General features: G+C 39.6%; 1 protein-coding gene across 2 annotated transcripts; it reads left to right on the top strand.

Moving 5' to 3' along the window:
* The first annotated feature begins 757 nt into the window (after positions 1-757).
* On the top strand, positions 758-20587 carry cilp2 (cartilage intermediate layer protein 2). 2 transcript variants are annotated; one of them, XM_030132633.1, is made up of 10 exons: positions 758-967; positions 10001-10078; positions 10794-11063; positions 11301-11483; positions 13008-13163; positions 13248-13565; positions 13998-14106; positions 14335-14492; positions 17726-20151; positions 20243-20587. In XM_030132633.1, the coding sequence occupies exons 1-9, from the start codon at positions 904-906 to the stop codon at positions 20140-20142; spliced, it is 3753 nt and encodes a 1250-aa protein (XP_029988493.1). In that variant the 5' UTR covers positions 758-903; the 3' UTR covers positions 20143-20151; positions 20243-20587. The 2 variants fall into 2 exon arrangements, with proteins under 2 accessions (XP_029988493.1, XP_029988492.1); XM_030132632.1 differs by having other exon boundaries at positions 17726-20587.
* Positions 20588-22286: the final 1699 nt, after the last annotated feature.

The raw sequence follows: 22286 nt of genomic DNA, 5'->3' as shown, positions 1-22286 counted from the left end.
GCAGCGCATCGCCCTGCAATCAGCGACTGTTAAAAAGTTACAAAACTGAACCAGAAGTCGAAACAGAAGGAGAGCAGCATCTGGCACTGTCCTGTGTCTGTTTTAGGCAGAAGAATACAGAGACACTGAAATGAAGACGGACGGAGAAAGACAAACAGGGGCACCAATAAAGAATATGACATTTTACAAAAGGCGATTACAACTTTCTTTAGTATTTTGGATAAAAAAAAGTGGAAACATACTGGTGAGTCATTAATTTGAAGACTAAAATATAATAAGTCGTGAATATAACTTCTGTAAAAGCCATGCACATTAATGAGTAGAGTAGTAAAGTTTCAGCCCGGACTCCCACACGCACACACCTGCTCTGTGTATAAATGTAAGAACTGGAGCGAAAGAAGATTACAAAGCAAAGAAATATGAAAATATTGTTATAAATAAGTCAAAGCCCATGAGATGTTGTTTGGAAGAACAGGAAAACAGCCCTTCATTTGAAGAAGCGGTGCACACATAACACCCCCACCCCCCACCCCCACCCTCACCCTCCCTCTGTCTATTAGTATGCATGTGTGTGTCTCTACCCCCACCATACACTCACCTTTTTTTGGAAGATGATATGGGGGACCCAGATGTTAGACTGCACCGGCCAATGGTGAGCAGAGAGGGGCTGGATTGGTTTTTTACTCACAATGCCCCTTCTTTTAAAAAGCTTGTGCTTCTGTCTCCAACTCACATGTGAAGGAGCAGAGTCGAGGTTTTTGACCAGCATCCGTCCTCACCCACACCTGAGAAACACAGCTGACTACTTTTAACTGTGTGAAGAATCAACGTATCTTTTCCTGTACTCTGTGTCAATGGTGTAGAAGATCAGGGGGAAGAGAAATTCATTAGAAGTGTGGCACCATGCTGGAATTAAATAAAGTGGCCCCCCTGTTGTGTCTCCTGACTTCAGTGGCCCTGGTCCAAGGTAAGTAACTGTTATCATATTTACGAAAAAATAAAAACAACTGTATGGGAACTGTGTGATACTTTTCACTTTGTGTTCAGTTATTTTCTATAAGTGTCCAAACTGATCACACAACTGTATTTTTGTAAGTTGACGACATTTCCCTGAAGGCGATAGAGCAGAATCGGTGGTGAGCTCTGGGGAAATGTCTGTCGGTGAGCTCATATGATAAGGGATAAGCTCAAGTGTGCATTTGTGTGCGTTCTAAGTGTGTTATTTTATAGACCACCCCAGTAGTTTTAATCTCTAATGTTAAGTCACCGCTGCTCTAATCAATGTCATGTGCTGACACAAGTGGAGGTTAAACTCTCTTATGTCACAGAGAAAAAAAACCCAAAACACTGTGTTCTGTCAAGGGGTGGTGTGGTTTAAACTGAGAAAAACCTCTGCTTCTGCTATGTTTTGTGCCACTGTTGACAAGAGGCTCTGGTGGCACGCACTGTTTCTGTCATGACAAACTGCAGTACAGGCAAACAGAGGGAGGGCCTGTGGAAAAACAAGGCTCTCAACACACCTGCAGTGCTTTGCTGGAGTTACTTTTATAATGGAAAAAAACCCAGTTCAGTCACTTTTTTTTTTTTTTCATGAACTTTTTTATTAGGCATAATTTCACAGGTATGACAGTACAATGTGACTAAACGGACTTCAATTCTTTCATTTTTCTTTTTGTCCCTCCCACAATCCCACCCTACCCAAAAGAAGACAATCCTTAATGTAAATCCACAACAATTGTCTAATTAACAAAAAAAAAAAAAAAAAAAATACTAGAAGCACTCGGAGAGCGCAGACCTCTGCCAAGGCTGATCAGTGGCCCCCCCCGTGGGCCCCCCCACGTCAAGGAGGTTATGTTTTTGCCAGGGTTTGTTTGTCTGTCTGTCTGTTTGTCTGTCCGTTAGTGTGCAACATAACTCAAAAAGTTATGGACAGATTTTGATGAAATTTTCTGGTCTGCGCCCCCCCCCCCCCCGTGGGCCCCCCCACCCCCGATCACCACCAAAATTTAATCATTTCTTCCTTATCCCATTTCCAACAAACCCTGAAAATTTCATCCAAATCTGTCCATAACTTTTTGAGTTATGTTGCACACTAACGGACAGACAAACAGACAAACAAACAAACCCTGGCAAAAACATAACCTCCTTGGCGGAGGTAATAATAAGTAGCTAGAATTATAAAACCAAACAAACGGACAAAAAAAAAACTCACTTCACTTTTTTTTGGTCTTTTTAATTCTTTTCTTTCATACTGAACTGTCGGCTTATACCCACTGTACCAAAACACTTTTGTGCGGCTAAAAATTTCACTCCTACTTTCATTTGAAAGCATCCCCCATTGCAGCACTTAATCCAGAGCTGTCACTTTCTGTCCCCTGTGCAGCTGCTCTCCATTAACTTGGCTCTTTTAAGGGATCTGGCAGTTCATAAAAGCAAAAAGACACCTTAACAGCCACCATATCTTGCTGGACTCGGGGTTGCAAATGTCTTGCCAAGGCTCTAATGCTTTTTACTGTTGAATATATATCTTAAGGTTTTTAAAGAAAACGAATGTACCCTCAATAAAAAGAAAATTGCACTACAGCCGTGAGTGAATACAGATCTTAAAATGGACAGTAAATTTTAATGATTTGTGCTACACTCCTTTAGCAGTACATCCACATTTTGCAGGAAGGTGGATTTGCTGCATTTGTCCTTATTTCACCCTTAAAATTTTGTGCCAGTAGTTGTTAATATATAAACCCAGTCACAGTGGAAACACCTAGAACCAAGAAAAGTGCCCCACTTTCCCACCTGTTGGGTTTGTGCTCTGCTAAATGAGAAAATGGAATAAATGGAGGGATGAAGAGTGCAGGTAGAATCACTTTTCCTTCCTTTTTCCCTGTCACATTGGCCAGAATGTCACTCTTTCCTTTTTGAGCCCACCCCAGTGTATTCTGGCTCTGATTCGCTCTAATAACCTCCGTGTATCTCCATCTGAGCGTTTGTCTTCATCTGTACGCCTTTTGTTCTTCATCTCCGTGTCCCTCAGGTATTTCTTCACAAATTCTTTCCCCACCTTTCTTCCTTCTGTCTCTCCATCACATTCCCCGCTTTAGCCTTTCTCCGCCTATTTCTCACTGCTCTGCTCCATCAAGCATTTTCTCTCAGCCTTGTTCTCTGTCACTCTCTCCATACACCTCGGAGCTTACAGATTTATGAGCTGTTTTCCTATTTGAAGACGGCAGCTGTTCCTGAATGCCCACTGTACTCCAAAGGGCAACGCTGTGGCATTACCACCTATTGGTAATAAGTCATGCTTTCAGCTACAAGGTACTACAGCAGTCACTTTACTGTAGTCCATAATATAATTGGGCATGACTAGAGCTTTTCTTTTCCTTCCTCTTTGAATTTCTCTTTTCTTTTCTTTTCTTTTCTTTTCTTTTCTTTTCTTTTCTTTTCTTTTCTTTTCGCACATAATTGTCAGAGAAAGTTACAATAGATTGTGTTGGCTATTTGAGCAGCTGGAGGGCCTTATGAGTCAGACAGAGGCTAGTTGTAGTTCTCCAGATGCTGACCACTGTCTGCTCCAAATGCAGAGCTGTCTGGCCAGATGACTTTAATGACTGAGACGGGGATTACAATGGATCAGAGGAGAAGGCGCAAATTCCCATTACTGACAACCTCCTGCCATATCAAATCTTTCTCCTCTTTTCTCTCTTTCTCCTCTGCGGGGGCACATTCATGCTTTTCTGCATATTCCAATTACTTTTTGCAGATCTAATCAACATCTCTCAGCTGAGCCATTTCCAGTTCCAGGCTCTGTACCTGCATGCAGGTGCACAAGTCCCATCAAGGACTTCTCGGGAATTTAATGCTGCATTGTGTTTTTGCTAGTATCAGGGAGAGAACTCTATGTGTTATTATAACCATCTTTTTTTAGATTTTTTCTCTTATCCTTTGAAATCCTTAAATCATGTGGTTGATTTGCACCATTAGTTAAAGTCAGGAACAAAGATTCTGATTTTAACAAGCTACAGATGTCTTAGGGATCAGCCTTGGATTTTAGAGAACAAGGATTTTTGGAGATAGACAGAGAGAGAGAAATAGCAGACTCCTCTTCAACCACACACACCTCAGCTAAGACGTTAGCCAAACACATAAACAGCTTCCATATGACATGGCAAACAGATCATCACATCCACAGGCCCACACACACACACACACACACGCCCATTCACTCACTTCCTGAGATGCTATTGATTTAGAACAAATACCTTGATATTAACTATATTCAGACGGGTTAGAGATGCTTTTGGTGGCGGTGAAACTTCAGCATTCACTCCTGATCTTGCACTTCTGTCGTTATGTGGAAGTCCCAGACATGGTGAGACAAGTCGCTGATTATGTAACCTCTTTTGTTGGGTAAATATTATCCAATATGTAAAGGGGACACTTTTTCATGTAAGGGTTTAGAATATTACAAACACAAGCCAGACCCTCTAATGAAGCGCTGTCTGGCTGCCAACATACATCTGGCACAACCATACATCTGTAATCCGACTGAAACCATTCTGGGTGCAACTTCAGACAACCTGCCATTTTCCCCTTCCTCTCTTTGGCAGCTTTTTATTGGATTCTGGCAGAAGACAACACACTCCTACACAGAGAATGATGGATTGAGAGGACATCATTCGCGAAGGCACTGGCGATTATTATTAGAAAGTTTCCCTTTGTGTAACCCGGCTATAAGTAAACAATGAACCAGTGCGACGTAATCGCTTAAATCCAAAAAATGCTCTTTTCAAAATAGGAACTTCATTTGTCACAACACACTGAGCGGGGGATGGATGACAATGATGCGAGTGTGGGATGCAAAGTAATCCAGCAGCTATGTTTCAGACTTAGCCTGGCATTCGGGTACTTCCCGTGTCGCTATATATACTGATAACAGCCTACAGCTTCTCCAATCCACTGGCGCTGTTGCCTTCTGTTGTTGCTTTCATGTATCTTGTTACCTTGTGCGTGGTTTACGAGGGGTAACACCGAGGCTGACGAAGGGATTATAATAACAATCATGAGGGAGGCGACATGTCAAAGGTGACGCTGCACGAGAAAAGTGATATTTATTTATATGTACCCTCCTGCACCAGGGCTGAACTGTTAAAAGGTTGATGTCAATGAGGCACATGTACCAACAGCTGTGAGGACAGACAAGATCTACTGTACCAGACAGAGACTCGAGGGTGGATTTGTTTTTGAGTGCAAGAAGGAAATACTATCTTCGAATGCTCTGGCTGGAGAATTGTGTTTTTCAAACACTTTCTTATTCATGAGGTAAATTCGCTCACATACCAGCCACATGAAGCAGCGCTCCATAAAACCTCCTGGCTTTTAGAATTCATAAAGTGTGAACTTGCTGCTTGATGCACAATAAGTCCTGTAAGTCCGCTCCGGGAACAGGGCCAGTTCAGACCTGCTCGAACAGAGGTCAACACCCAAACGTTGGCCTTGTACTGCATCTAATCTGGATTTCCTTTTTTTTTTTTTTGACTTTCTAAAACCATTAGTCACCTCATAAAGCCGAGAATCATTTTCTATTCTGTTTTCATTACCAACATCTTGAAATGATAAGCAGAAGCCAAATGGTTCTAATGGTTCTGCTGTGAATACCCTTTGTTGTGGCATCAGCGAGGGAGGAGTGTTATGTAACAGAAAACTGCTTTTTTTATTTTATTCTTATAATTGGATATAATTCTGTCTGGGGGATAATTAAGCAGTCACAAGCTAGGAAGTTATTCATTAAATGAAACAAAAGGCTTCTTAGCACTGACTGGCCATATGATTTGTCTAATAGAAGTCATTTTAAGGCTATGCAGTCTCCTTTAGCAATTTACTGTAGTGTAACCGAAGAAGAGCTTTCTTTAATTACTTTAAGAAATGATGATGACCATAGACAGAAAATGTATGAGATAAAAGAAGAAGAGAGGAAAAACGATTTCATTTGATTTAGTAAACTAAACCTGCGAGTCCGCCCCATCTGCCTCGCAGATCACAGCGAAAGCATTTGCTTCTGTTTATCCAGCTATTCCAGTATATCAGAGAGACAAAGCCAATGTGGAAAGCTATCAATGATTCTTTAAGACAGGGGCAGAAAAACCCACCCTAAAGGTCAGCTAAATGTCTGTGTCTAACTAACACATGTTGAATCGGCCATTACGCTAAAACTGGAGATATGATCCTTCGCTGCTAAATCTATCAAAAACACTCAGGATTGAAAAGAAGGGTGCTGGCGAAACAATGAAGCCTTGAAGTGAGCTGTAAAAACCAGCAGGGACTGGGATCGATACGGGCCTCTGAACCGGGCGTCTCCGCTCATAAACTCAGCAGTGTCTCTCCCTCGGTGTTACAGGCTGCATAAGCTACTTTTTGTTGCTGTCACGGAACATGACATTTATTTTTTCCTTGCAGCCCAAGTTCAATTCTGAGATGAAATGTCAAGAAAACAACTGACGTTTCTGAAAACATAAAAAAATTTGTAGGAAAATGAATCATGATACTTCAAAGCATGAGGGGAAACATGCCCATGTTTAAATAAATCAAAGAGATGAATATCCAATAAATGCCAATTTGAATGTTTTTCTTTTTCTAATAAGGTAAGCTTTATATTTTAGTTTTACTGTTGCACTGCTGTATGGTGAAGGCACGTGTATGAAAAATGATGTAAGAATGACTCCAAGGCTCAGGCATGTTGTCTGTGTGCACATGCACTATAGATGTGTTTCAATCATGTTAAAAAAAGAAATGGGCAAGAAATGACTGCGTTCATGTGAGAGATGACGGAGTGGGCGAAGTTTTCTGGCCTTTCCGCTGGTTAACAGATGACTGTGCATGCGCTGATTTGTCTCAGCTGGAGCTTGATTAGCATCCTCAACATCGGCTGGATGGTGATGGATCAAGAGGAGGAGGGAGGACAGCATGAGGACAAGCAGAGGCGGGAGGGGTAGTAAATTAAAGGAAGTAAATATGTGTGACAACAATCACAGGAACATGATGGATGAAGAGGATGTTCCAGAGTTTGGATCAAGAGGGAGTGGGCTGTGGAGAAGCAGCCGCTGAAAATCAAAGAAAAAGGCTGTGTAGAGTCAGGAGAGAGGGAGAAAAGAAGAAAGACACTTGCCTTTGCAGCCTCAGAAACCATACGTACAGATTAAAATAATAGGAAATCATGTGACTAAAACTGCCTTAACTCATAAAGACCCAGTGCTACTTTTGTGTCAGTTTCAGAATGCATTTTTCTCTATATTCAACTTTTCTTACATGATTTATCACCACTTATAAAACCATATTTTGTGTTTTTTCAGTGAAAATCCTGTGTTTTCCTTTATTTAATTTACTGATCATATAGATGCTCATTAAAGCTCAGATAAAAGTTGAGGGGAATTACATCAAAAACAGAGAAAACTGAAGAAAAAGTGACTGTTTCAGCCAAGATATCAATAACTGAATGTAAAAACCATAACTTATCACCATTTATTTTAATATTAGCCTCTGTATTTTGCTTTTTTCAATGTAAATCATGTCTGTTTTTATATTTAACTCTCAGATCATGTAGATGTACATGAAAACTCAGAGTAAATTCAAAGGTTATTATATCGAAACAGAGAAAACTGAAGAAAAAGTGACTTTTTCAGCAACATATAGAATTAAGTGAACATAAAACACTGGTAAATCAATGTTGTAGAAGATGATGATGTGTTTCCACGTTCACTACGGAGCCTCTGAACTTCCAGATGGGTGAAATGTGATCACCATGAAAAGACGACAAACTGCCCTTTTCCCTCAGTTATTTCACCATATTGATAAGTTTAATGGTTCAGAAGTTATTAAACATTTTAGATCAGTAGATGATTTTGGTTACAAGTGGCTGTTTGGGTCTTTATGGGTTAATTTTAAAGTGCAGGGTGTAGGAGTTATTGGACATGGATTGTGTTTTTGTTAAATTAAAGTGAACCAGAGAAGGTCCCCTGGTATGGTGGTTCACTATAGGTCCAGCTGTCACCATCCAGCTGTTTTTATTAGTATTTTTAATTGTCACATAAAAATCCAAAGTGTTAATGCCAAAAAAATTGACACAAAGTACTGCAAAAACATTTGGGAGAAGTGGAAAAGCTGGGGCATCACTAAAAGTTAAATATAGATGAATGCAATGGAGCTGCTCTACAAGTAAAATATTTCCAGAATAAAAGTAGTGAAAGTCAAAAATGCTGGTTGGCTGTAGTTTCTAAGATACAGTCTTGGGTCAAAATGTGAAATTCTGACAATAAATGAGAGAATAAGTTTTACTCAACAGGAATATTTGTCTCAGATTTACTAGATCTACTTCAAAATACTGTCTGTGAACATGATACATTCACTTTACAGGGCTTTTCTGGTGGAAGATTTATAAATCTATTAAATGAATGTTAAAAAAAGAGAAAAAAACTCAAAACAATACATATGTAATAGCACTTTAACATATTTAATATTTAAACATCTGCTAACCAGCACTTTTGTCATTTGTTTCCCAATTAATCTTATTAAAGTATATAAGATTTAACACATTTAATCTCTGTGGAAGATAATTTATAACAAGTTATCATGAACCAGTGTCATGAACAAAGAACCATGATGTTGATGAAGAGCAAAGTTTAATATGTGTATGAGTTTGGAAAGGTGTGTTGAGCCGCATTATGTAATAAATTCCCATTATGTAACAAAAGTTCAAAATGTAATAAGAATGTCACGTCATCTTGTAATTAAGCCGCATTATATAATAAACTGACGCATTTTGTAATAAATTACCTCAATGCATTATGTAGTAAATTTTTTCGCATTATGTAGTAAGTTATTACAATTTGAGAAATTTATTACAAAATGCACTTGACACATTTTTATTTTCAGGAAAATGTAATGTGCTAAATTAATCTTTAAACTGTGTGGTTAAACTTCTGATTCCATTACATGTAGCTCCTGTGACTCATTTCTTCTAAATTGCTCTGAAATTATATTAATTTGGATTATTACATAATGAACCATGTTATTACATTTTTTTTTGATAAAAATGTGTCAAGTGCATTTTGTAATAAATTTCTCAAATTGTAATAACTTACTACATAATGTGAAAAAATTTACTATATAATGCGTTGATGTAGTTTATTACAAAATGCGTCAGTTTATTACATAATGCGGCTTTATTACAAGATGACGCGACATTCTTATTACATTTTGAACTTTTATTACATAATGGGAATTTATTACATAATGCAGCTCAACAAGGTGTACCAATTTGCATTTTTTAACTACATTTCAGTTTAAATTTGCAGTATACTTAGACAGAAACCTGCCTCATTTATTTACAGTAATACAGTAATAAAATAGACAAGGCAAGTTTATTTATATAGCACATTTCAGCAACAAGGCAATTCAAGGTGCTTCCCACAGGACATTGAAATACAACGACAAGGGAAAAAGAAACACATTTAAAACATTATAAAAGAAACATGTAAAAGGTAATTAAAACAGCAAGTAAGAAAACACATAAAACCCAAAAATATAAAAACACACACATATTAAAGTAAGAGTTACAGTGCAGAGTTTTGAAGGAGAATATAAAATTTAAAAAGTAAAAAGCCTTTTAGTCTAAGGCAGCAGTGAACAGGTGAGTCTTTAACCTTGACTTAAAAGAACTCAGACTCTCAGCAGACCTGATATTTTCTGGTAGTTTGTTCCAGATATACGGAGCACAGAAACTGAACGCTGAGACAAATAAATAATGGCTCTAACGAGGGCCTTTTGACTTTTTCTCATTTCTTGTTGCGACAGTAGGTTTTCCATTTTATCAGGATAGGATGAGGCAGTGGCTGTTCCATTTATTAAATCCTACACAAACACCTTTAAAACAACTAATAGGAGTGAAATTAACAACCACATAAACAGGTGGTCAGTGTTTCATATCCACGTTTCTTCTTGATGTTTGCAGGATCTGTGAGGACCAGGAGTCCGTCAGACCGCAGCAGGAGAGCGTCCATCAATGCATTTACTAATGTACAGGCAACAGGTATGGCATTCAGCTGAACACCAGTCATACTCTGCCGTTTTGCCTTTTATCATCGTCCCTTCGATAATAATATGTAATATATGAACAGTTACTGACATGTAACATGCAACTGACATGCCTCCAGAAAAGAGGAAATTAAAATGAACTGTCTTGTCATGTTGAGGCTAAAAAAAAAAGAGCATTTTTAATTTTCTTTATAGACCAAAGTGCAACAGTATACTTTTTTTTTTTTTTTACTGGATTGTATGTGATTGATGTCCCCACCAGTTTAAAACACAGAACTTTATTCATTATAATTAAGTAATTTGCTATTTTATGAATGAGAAATGCCTCTTTATTTTGAATCCTTCTATTATACTGAAGAAAATCTCAAGTTTCAGAGCATGTAGCGGACAAAAAAGATGGCAATATTCCTCATCTGTCAAGGCTTGGACAATGCATAGCTCCCCGGGGTGCATGAAGTCAGTTTTTAAATGGCAGTAGCAGACCTCCTCTTAAAATGTGTAATCCATCCCTGCTGTTTTCTTTGTTTTGACCCCTGTCTCCCCTCCATGTAAGACCAACTCCAAAGCCTTTTTTTTTTTCTGTAAAGTCTCCCCCCTTACTTATTTTGGATCCTCAGACGGATAATTTCCCGTCTTTCTGTTTTCCTGACCCACTCTAATTCTTTATTATTTTGCTTTTCTTTCATGTCTCCTCCTACATGTTCTTCCAGGCGTGACAGAGTGGACATCTTGGTTCAACATCGACCATCCTGGCGGGAACGGAGACTACGAGCGTCTGGAGGCGATTCGTTTCTATTACAGAGAGAGAGTTTGTGCGAGGCCCACGGCCATGGAGGCTCGTACTACAGACTGGGTGGCAGCTGCAGACACCGGGGAAGTGGTCCACTCCAGTCTGGAAAAGGGCTTCTGGTGCATCAACAAAGAACAGCCCCATGGTCGAATCTGTTCCAACTACCACGTCCGCTTTCAGTGTCCTCCAGGTAGTCCTGATGGCAACGGCCCAAATCTACGCCATTTCACAAATCACATCCATGCAAACACATGCAATCAATACACACTTCAAATGCTTATAAGCACCAGCTACAGCGAAGACTCAACAAAGATAAACCCTCTTAGCTATTTACTTTCAGTTGCTAAATAAAAGGTCTATTTGTGGAGTCATACATCACCAAAACAGCACACGAAGACAACCCTGCTTTTTCTTATTGTGCATTTAGTGCAGAGTTACTGGACTGACTGGAGCGAGTGGGGTCCCTGTTCCACCACGGTTTGCAACGATGTAGGCGTCCAGGTTCGCCAGAGGAAATGTATGAGCACCCAGCCCATGCCTCTACTGCTGGTACTGGCATGTCAAGGACACCACTCAGAGAGAAAGGAGTGCTCCACACCTCCATGTACAGGTGACAAAAACAAGAGCTTAGAGCAAGACATACAATGTGATGAAATGTGAATATTGGATGTTACAATGAGTGGAGTGGACGAAACATCTTTCTTTACAAAAAAAGATATTATAGTCATTACAGACCGTAAGCGTTGATCTTCAGTTTGAGTGCATTATGTGGGAAAAAAATTAAATGCCATTAATTACTGCAACACAACTTGACTTCTATTGAATTTCATGAACATATCAAGTAGATTTTTACTGGGAAGATGCTGAAATTGTTCTACTGTGAGTAAATCGTTTGTATAGAGACATTTGTCAAACTAAACCTTCAAATGATCACTCTTGTTTTTTGTTTGTATTTGTTTGTAGCACACAGAAAACAGACCATTACCAGTTATATTTGTACTGTTTTATATACACTAGTGTAAGGGAGGAAAGAAGTTAAAAATAAATGTCAAATATTAAAACTGTTATTGAGAAAATATATGGAATTAAATTACAGTTATTAATCACAATGTGAATAACTTGGACAAATTCCATTTATTTACTGTTTCTGTACATTTTGTGCATCCTTTTTCATTAGTTCATGCTGAAAAATCAATAATATTTTGCTTTTGAAATAGACATCAGAAAGCAAGATTACTCTACTGCAGAGGTTCACAACTGGGGGGGCGTGGACAGTCTCCTGGGGGGGCACAAGCACATGGGGTGGGGGGCGTGAGTAACATCATTGTGCATGTGCGTTAGCGACTACTGTACATCACAACAGTATAAATCACTCAGCACACTAAAGGACCTCAATCTGTGAGCGGGGGTGGTCATATCATCTGGCACATCGTCCCCCTGGTTGCAAATTTGTTTTCAGGGGGTAGCAGGTAGTCAATGATAAGGTGGGGGGAGCTCACTTTTACTTTCTCACAGCTTTATCTACAGAATGTCCTCCACATTCAGGTCCGTCATGTTACTTTTTTTTTTTTTTTTTACAATTTTTATTTCTCATTTTTTTTTGTACAATACAATCTCTTCAAACTGAGGAGCAGGGAAAGAATAGAAGAACAAAAAACAAACAAACAAGTGAAAAGAACAGCCTGTGCTGGTGTCAGAATATTTAAGGTTCCTTAATAGAGACACTGTCTCTGAATGTCAGCCATTTTCCTCAGTTTTTCATAAAGAGATTTTCTTTTAACTTCAGTTTATATGTAAAACCGTCACGTTACTTTTAGAATTACGTCCCACCATGTTTTTTCAGGCACAGGGGGGGCGCCAGTAGGCTCATGATGCCATTAGCGGATCGTGGTTCAAAAAAGGTTGAGAAAACCCTGCTCTACTGTACAAAGCTTTTACCAGCAATGAAAATGCTAATAAAGAAAGTATGAAGTTACTTATTACTTTCTTTTTAATTATCACTTTTGCTGGAGTTATAAAATCAGTTAATTTCCTAGTTGCATCTTTAGAGGTAGTTTGTAATCTGTAACCTATTACATATCAAAGCTTGTCTTTCCAATACTAATGTACATACTAATGTCATCTCCTTGATCAGCTAAGTGGGGTCCATGGGGCCGATGGGGGACATGTTCTGTGACCTGCGGTGGAGGTCGTCGGATCAGGAGGAGGACCTGTGTGAGGACGTCCGAGACGGTGCAGTGTAAAGGACGGCCTGCTGAAGTCCAGAAGTGTGGGAAGAGTCCATGCCCAGGTACGCCCACATGTCTTATGCAAATGTCCCATGTTTTACGATGGTTCAGTCTGTGTTCATAACTCTGTCTCCTCCACACAAAAGCCAAATGCCACCTGGTTTGCGCCGAGGGCCGCCCTAGTGAGGACTGCAGCCGCTGTGTGTGTGACGGCCATATGGTGCGTGGTGACGTCCACAGTGTGACGGGTGTCCCTGTGGCGGGGGCCTGGGTGGCGCTGGCCAATCAGCCCAAGGTGATCCGTGCCCGTACAGACGCCAAAGGTCAGTTTAGACTCCCGGGAGTCTGCTCTTCCAGCCCAACCTCGCTCTCCATCAGGAAGGAGAAATTTGCCCCAACTACAGTGTCTACATCCAGCAACACCACAGGATTATCCTGGGTACGGGCTGTCCTCAAAACAGCAGGTGAGGGCTCAACAGACACTATAGAGACTTTGGTTTTACTTGAAGATATTTATTTTTCCCAGAAATGTGTTTAAAAGAATAAAAAAAACATTTACCTACTCTCAATATTGTCATTAAACAGAGGAAATCCTCCAATCATTTGCTTAGACAGCAGCAAAGCAGCAGGAAATGACAAAACTATAACATAAACAGTCTGGCTTTTTGGAAGATCTCACATTGCCTAAAGTACTTTTTTGGTTGCATAGAAACCAAATGAAAATAGGCCTGTGTTGCCTTTAAAAGGATAATTCCCCCAACATTCATTTTTCTTGAGTGCAGGGACCCATGCAAGAATAAAGTGTACTGTTTAACTGAGTTTTATGAGGTCTCAAACCTCTGCAGCACCATTCACATCACTGGTCTTGAGGGTTTGTTTGATTTTCCTTTCTACAGAAAAACCATATATTGTGAAGCACCCGGAGGATAAAGTACGTTATGAAGGTGGACGGGTGCTTTTGTGCTGCAAGGCTACAGGATCACCAATGCCTGACAAATACTACTGGTGAGACGAATTAGCACATTATTAATGCCGGTACACAATGTCCATAGTCATACATTTATAGGCCAAGCACTTGATGTCACTAATGTCAAAAACACTCATGGAAACTACATTTTTAACATTATCACTTTACAGACATACACAGCATGGATTGGAAACAATAAATAATAAGTGGAACAAATGTTATTTCTCTATATTTTTTTATCTACTTTGACTTTTATGGTCTTCAAGGTACCATAATGGGACTCTGCTGGACAGAAAATTGTATAAATATGAAGAAGACCTGGTGCTGAGGGACCTGAAGCCGGAACAGTCTGGACAGTATTACTGCAAAACCAGCAGCTCAGCAGGCACCATCAAGTCTTCTCCAGCTTTCCTCACTGTGATTGGTATGTACTGTCACGGATCTCCTACTGAAAGCAACTACAGCAGGCTGTAAGAGGTTTTTTTTTTTACTATCACATAAACCCAGTCGTATCGTTTCAGTTGCTACATTAATCATTTGGTTTGAAAGTCAGTGCGAAACTCGTTAAATTTTGCAACACTGCAGAGAAAAACAGAGGAAAAAAAAAAAGATTGGGTTGAAGTTTGGTCTCAGAATGAATGAGACACTAAACTTCCTGTCTTGCACACACTTGGCACAGTGTTGTAATAAAACCCATCATTTATCATCATCAGCAGCATGAGAAAATAATTTGCTATGATAATATTAAGCGGCACATTGGGATTGTAGCTGTGGATGGCTGGTAGCCCAGTGCATTTGACAATGACGTGTTTAGTCAAAGTCCATCAGAAGTTCAAGTAAAACCACTGACAGAAAGCAAATAAGTGCACTTCATTTTACAGTATAAAGAGCAGCTGCCTTAGAGATTGAGCGCACACTTTAAGAGGATTGTCAGCACTGAGATCCAAACAAGTCATCCATGAACCGTATCCGTGCATTAGGAGGATTTAAGCAAAACCACAGTGTCCTACAACTGAGAGAGAAAAATCAGAAGTCAGTTAATAATCAGTTTCTTAAGAATACATTACATGCCCAGACAAAAGGAAAACATAACAGAGGGTTTTATTATGCTTTCTGTGGCTTTCTAAACAGGGATTCTTTATTGTGTGGGAAGGATCTAGACACCGTAAAACCTCAAGCTCAATTTCTCCCGAACGTGAAATTTAAGATTGTCAATAAATCCTGTTTCTTTTCACACTCAAATTCAGACAAGAATAGATTTCCACATCCATGTGGGAGAGCTATACATTGCTTATATCCTCCAGGTGCTTGTTAGCTAAGACACACATTGACAAACAGGGTTTTCATGGGAGAGCGCTAAAGCGATATATCCCAGATGAATCATCTACTCCAAAAGTCATTATAGCACGGGGTTCTGCATGTGTTCAAGGCAACACCTGAGCTTAGGAACTGGATTCTTTCTCTGTCAAGCCAAAGCACCCGCTCCTTACATTCTGTTATATACAGTGGTGTAATTGATTGCTCATAAAATACGTTACATTCAGTTCATTCAGGTGATTTGAAGTAATCTAATTTATCATCAGAGGAGATGAGCTGTGGTAAAGGCATCAGTGGTGCAGTCAGTTTCATACAAACACACTGCTCCATGTGTCTGCAATTACTGACTTATTTGGTGGATGGGGAACTTTACAAAGATATTTGAGTACACGCTCAACCATGATATCATCCACATTAATTATTCTGCCAGTGTCTGGGTGAACAATAATTCTTTCCTTCCAGCTGGATGGTTGGTAAATAAATGTTCTCCCTCTCCTCAAATTCATGTCTGATTACCGCTTCATGCTCAATTCTGCCTCCAACTTGGCCACTCGTAGGTGCTTTCAGGGTGTGCAGACATTATGTTTATGGAAAAGTATTACTACATGGTTATGGGGACATACATCTGCACACATAGTCACATTCTAGTACATGGTATGAAAATGTATGTTGCACAATGATTTTTGGGAACTTTAAGGGGAAGTATTGGCAGGTTCCTCTGTAACTTTGACAAAGTGCAGTTCCACGAAAAGTAAATGATTACATAGCAAGTATAAGGCTAGGTTTGAGTTGGATTGATGTAAGAATTAGGTACAGGCAAATTGGAGTTATGGTTGAGCTTATGGTAAATCAAAAAAGTGGTGGAAAAACAGTTTGCGAGTTTGTGTAAACACACATGTCTGTGCATGTGTAAAAAAAGCTACGTTAACAATACATATTCAACTATCGATTCCCTCCTACTTTTCTTATATGCAAATATCAAAAAGTACCTTAAGTACAGTCTTTTGAGATTCAAACGTCTTTTTTAACTATTAAGACCGAAGATTTTTCTACACTACTAGGTGGTGTGTTTTTGTGACAAGTACTTTGGTAGATAACAGTTTTGACTTGCATCGCAACAAAAACGTAACTTAACAAGCAATAACTTTATACTAAGTCAATAACTTTATAAGATTATAAGCTATCGTAATTAGGGATGTCTGATAATATCGGCCCACCGATATTATTGGCCTGATATTGGCATAAAAATATAATATCGGTGAATATCGTTATCGTTTTTTTTGCCTAGCATTAAAACCGATAAAATAATGCCTTGATTTCACCGGCATTTACCAACACGTAAATGAAACATTGTTTGAAAGAAATGTGCAGTTTTCAGAATTGTACAGTAGAGTTGCCACACTGTAACAGACTCATGGAGGGAGGGAGAGAAAATAAATAAATATGGCATTTTTTCCACAACTTAAGTTGAAGTATGTATTCTTTGCACAGACAGTGTTTACATTTTGAAAGCCTTGTTGCATTTGAGAATGCATCCAATGGGGCATCACAATAAAATTAGGCATGATGTGTTAATTCCATGACAGGAGATATGTGATGTTACCTAAAATTTGTTTATTATCCCACATATATCAGCAGTGGTATTGGTAGATATCGGAATTGGAAATTAAGCATTGGACAATATCGGCATATCGTTTTTTGGCAAAAAAGCCAATATTGGACATCCCTAATTGTAATTAATCCAGCAAACTAGTCTAGAGGAAATGTTGCAGACTGGTTTGTGAAACCTTCAACCAATTTTGGGTATGTTAAATACTTGCACTAAAATCCTATATGAATGACAAGACACTGAAGTAGGCTCAGTGGAGTGTACTATTTTGTATTTATGTGGGAAGTAATTCTGTTGCAGTACCACTACTACTACTCACTATTGCTCACAGTGTAGGGTTAGCTGGCTAACTCGCTAACTGCTATAGATATCCCTGCAGAACCTTACATCAACATCTTTGACTCAAAATCAAAGCTGTTATTTCTTCACTCTGATAATAATTGTGCATCGACTATTCTACCTTAAAAAACATTACAAAATGCTCCAGTAAAGATGCAATAAGTCATATTAATGCATGTATGTCATCATATTATCACAGAGGAAACAGAGAGAGCCAGACAAGGAGCTTATTTTAGAGTATTTTACAGTCCAAAAAAGTGCTAAATACATGTACATTTTATGATCTTTAACATGTCAGTTTGCAGTTTTCTGTCTGTGTATATAACAGCTGTTCTCTGTAAATCATATGTCTAATAAACACTACTTAATAGAGTTTATTGTATAATTCACAGCCAAAGGATCACCAGCATGTAATTCCACCCCTGAGACACACCTCGTCAGAATGCCCGTGGACTGTGTTCAACCTGGGACGGACTCCACTTACTATAACGCTGGCCGCTGCCCTCACAACAAATGTGCCGGTTCGTTGGACTTTGACATGCGCTGCAGAGATGGATCTACATTTTGCTGTGGAGTCCAACAAATGGAGAGTCGAACCATTGATTGTGGTAGCTATACCCTCCCTATCAAAACTGTGACACAGTGCAGCTGTCAGAAGTGTGTTGAACCGACTGTGCTTGTTCGTGGCAGAGTGGTCACAGCGGACAATAATGAGCCTCTGCGTTTTGGGCACATCTACATCGGAAAAGAGAGGGTGGGCACAACTGGATACCAAGGAGATTTCACATTACAAATTACTCCTGACACACACAGATTAGTTGTGAATTTTGTTGACCCCACTCAAAATTTTCTTGACACTCCTAAAGTGTTCATCTTTGACAAGAAGGGTGGATCAATCTACCATGATGTGAAGGTGATGAGAAAGCAGAAACCAATTGATATCAATGCAGGAGAGAGCAACTCTATTAACTTAGGTGAAATCATAGGGGAAGACCCCATAGGCCAGTTAGTTATCCCTGCCAATTCTTTTCACAAGGACGATGGAGAAATCTATGAAGGGACAGTAAAAGCCAGTGTCACATTCATTGATCCAAGAAACATCACCACGGCAGCTGCAGCTCCTGGTGACCTCAACTTTGTGGATGATGAAGGTGACATGCTTCCCTTGAGGACCTATGGCATGTTCTCTGTTGACTTTAGAGATGAAAGCAACCAAGAGATACTTGGAGCTGGAGGTGTTCAAGTTCTCCTCGACACACAGCATGTCAAAATGCAGGAGCACATTCCCAAAATGAAACTGTGGTCTTTAAACCCAGACACAGGAGTCTGGGAGGAGGAGAGTGACTTTTCCTACACCACAACAACCACAGGAGGACACGGACGGAGCAAACGAGAGGAGCGCACATTCCTAATTGGTAACATGGAGATCCGAGAACGTCGTCTGTTTAATTTAGATGTGCCTGAAAACAGACGCTGCTATGTCAAAGTCCGTGCTTACATGAGTGACAAGTTCCTTCCTAGTGAACAGCTGGAAGGGGTCGTAATCAGCCTAATAAACCTGGAACCAAAGCCTGGATATTCATCTAATCCTAGAGCATGGGGCCGTTTTGACAGTGTCATAACTGGATCCAATGGGGCCTGTTTACCAGCTTTCTGTGATGCCCAGAGGGCTGACGCTTACACAGCTTATGTCACAGCAATGATGGGTGGGGAAGAGCTTGAAGCTGCCCCGTCTTCCCCTAAGATGAATCCAAACATCATTGGAGTGTCACAGCCATACCTGGACAAAATAGACTACCAGAGATCAGACCATGAAGATCCAGCTCTGAAGAAAACAGCGTTCAAAATTAACTTGGCAAAGCCTAACCAGAATAATCTTGATGAGACCAATGGGCCAATATATCCATACCAGAATTTAATAGCATGTGAAAATGCTCCTCCTGATGCAAATCATTTCAGATTCTTCAGAGTGGAAAAGGACAAGTATGAATATAATGTTGTGCCATTTGAAGAGAATGATTTGACAACCTGGACAGGAGACTACCTCTCCTGGTGGCCGAATCCCCAGGAGTTTAGAGCATGCTACATTAAGGTGAAGATCCATGGACAAAAGGAGGTAATGGTTCGTTCAAGGAATCTTGGAGGAACACACAGAGAAACACAAGGCAAACTTTATGGCATCAGAGACATTCGCAGTACCAGGGACATGCGGGAAGCCAATACCTCGGCAGCCTGTGTAGAGTTCAAGTGCAGCGGCATGTTGTTTGATCAAGCTGAGGTGGACAGATCCCTCATATCTGTCCTTCCACAGGGAAACTGTCGCAGGATCAGTACCAACAGTCTCCTGCAAGAATACCTCATCAAACATCCACCAGTTGCTCAGAACAACGAGTCCCACGCTTTCACTATGTTAGCCCCTGTTGATCCTTTAGGCCACAACTACGGCATCTACACAGTAACAGACCAGAATCCAAGGGTGGCCAAGGAAATTGCTATTGGACGCTGCTTTGATGGCACTTCAGACGGTTTCTCCAGAGAGATGAAATCAGACTCTGGAGTGGCATTAACCTTCAGCTGTCCAGAGAGGAAAATTAACAGGGAAAGTCTCTTCCAACGCTTGCAGACGAACCCAGGTCAGACGCTGTCTCAGATGGCAAGAGACATGAGGGAGATGGAGGGTCTACAGGTGCAAAGATCATCCACCCGGGTGGTGGCCTATCCTTCAGAGCAGCAGGGCAGGACCCAGAGCCGCAGAGTCAGCTCTTCATTTAGGAGAAGAGGGTCCATGCGCATACAGCAACGCCAATAAATGTGTCAAGTAGGTTTAGATTAGATAATAGGGTTTTTGTTTCCATTGGCAGTAAGATTAGAATGAATTAAGTTTCTTTTCTTTTATCTTTTCTACGTAGGTCTTTAGTCAAGACTGATACGATGATATGAAAATGAGGAATTTATCTGTTGATGAGCATGAACTCCTTCTGACTATGAAAATCACAAAACCAAAGCCACCATCGTTGAGTGTGACTGAAGGTATTCATTAGTCCTATATTTACTTGAAGAGTTTGGAAAAAGTAACAGAAATAATATCTATTCACCTTCCTAAAAGACCTGTGCAGAGTACCACAGAAAGTACTATTCATTTAATAATCCTTGGTCTTTAATTTAATAAAGAGATTACATTAATGTCACAGATTGTAACTTTTATACCTTCAATTTGTGGATTTCCACAAACTGACTGGAAGCCCAGCCTTAAACACACTAAATTTAACATCTGGCCTTAAAAAAAATGTATAATTGGTCGTTGCTTTCAAATGAACCCATACTTGTCCTCAGTAACTGAAAGAAGCAATTGACATCCTTGTTGTCTACAGCAGATGCTCAGATGTTTTTTCTACAAACTCTCTTCTTAATTAAGAAGAGGCACTCTGTCAAGAGACACATTTGGAGCGCTGTGGTGAGGCATGCCACACGGGGGAACAGAGGATGTTTTCAGTAAACTTCTTAATGTTTTTTATTAGCACTCTGCGTTGCCAACTGTGATTCAGCCAACACCTACTTAAAATGTGCAAGACCAAGGCCTTTTCCAAAGAAGCATGGATCTCACTCGTAGCAGGCTGTCTAAAAGGAGGCTAATTGATTGTGAGGTATGACATAATTTCCAAATGTCTTCTGCACATTCCAAATTAGTACATCACCAAACTCACATCTCCACTTATGAACTCTCCAAAGCTTCACTGTCTCAGAAACCATTACAGAGGATATTTCAGGGTCTGACCTGACTTTGGTGTCCGACATGTTGGAGAGCTGATTTTGTATTTTTAAGTGCAATACTTCAGTATAATTTGACTTGATTTTTGTTAATGAGCAGCATGTAACACATATGCAGAAAGTGCTGCTAATAGGTAAAGCAACAACTCTTTAGTACATATGGTAGGTAGTGTGGTTTAACTGTTTTTCTAAGATGTTGCACAAGAGTTCTTTTCAGTGATTTTCAGCAATAATTCATCTGCTTATAAACATTTTAATTCTCTGCTGTGCTTACAATGTATTACGCATTTCATACTTTGCTGCATGACTCATTTTCACAGTTTACAGATTTTTACAGATTGTACATGACTGTTACCCTTTCAGAGAACAGTCTAATTAGTGGGAGTTCAATCTAAAGCAGAGCTACTTTAATGAACCAATTTCATACAAGACATGACACGCCTCACGATTTCTGTCCAGTTTTCTTTAAAAAGTATAATTCTGACTATGTCAAAATTACAAACACATTTCAGATATACATCTTGACATACGTTAAATGTATAGGCTTGTATACAGATAGAAATGTAGACACTATTTTAAAGTTAGTTGATAGTATGAACAAACTTTATTCTGTAATACAACAAACTTGTTTATCTGCAAAATGAGCACTTCCCCATGAGAGAAGCTCCTCATGCTGAACTAATCCAAAACCAAATAAGGGTGACTGTAGACCATGGAGAAACCAGGAGAGGCTTGCACAAAAATATAAGCCTGCTGTTAATTAGAAAGTAAATTACATATTCTCTAGAGAGCTATTAAAAGAGTTTGACCCTGACTTTCACAAACAACTAAACATGTTATTTCGAAGATACAAAGGATGAAGTTAAGTAATCAACAGGGTACTGCATCAAAGGGGACTGAGCTCAGGCTAACATGGCCTTTTGACACTTTACCGGTAAAGCTCATAAAGTCAACTAATTTAAGCACAAACATGATTTTTAAGCTGATTTATTCTTGAGTGTGCATTTTACGTGGATGGTTTTGAAGTATATTTTACATACAAATGTCAAATACTGATTTCATAAACATGATTAAGCCCTCATTCTGGTTTTGAGAAACCACATTATGCTAACTACAGCACTCTGAAAACAACTGGTCTACATCTTTTCCCAGTGTTTGACCGTTGCAGTTGACTACCTGAGCAGG

The sequence above is a fragment of the Sphaeramia orbicularis genome, chromosome 4 (genome assembly GCF_902148855.1).
Source record: "Sphaeramia orbicularis chromosome 4, fSphaOr1.1, whole genome shotgun sequence".
Lineage (NCBI taxonomy): Eukaryota > Metazoa > Chordata > Actinopteri > Kurtiformes > Apogonidae > Sphaeramia > Sphaeramia orbicularis.
The sequence above is the reverse complement of the archived record's forward strand: the minus strand, read 5'-3'. Positions and strand labels throughout refer to the sequence as shown.

Excerpts from the sequence above, each read along its gene's own strand:
- cilp2 (XM_030132633.1), top strand. The coding sequence starts at position 904 with ATGCTGGAATTAAATAAAGTGGCCCCCCTGTTGTGTCTCCTGACTTCA. Across the intron at positions 968-10,000 it reads TTCAGTGGCCCTGGTCCAAG|GATCTGTGAGGACCAGGAGT; the intron begins GTAAGTAACTGT and ends TGATGTTTGCAG. Across the intron at positions 10,079-10,793 it reads TACTAATGTACAGGCAACAG|GCGTGACAGAGTGGACATCT; the intron begins GTATGGCATTCA and ends ATGTTCTTCCAG.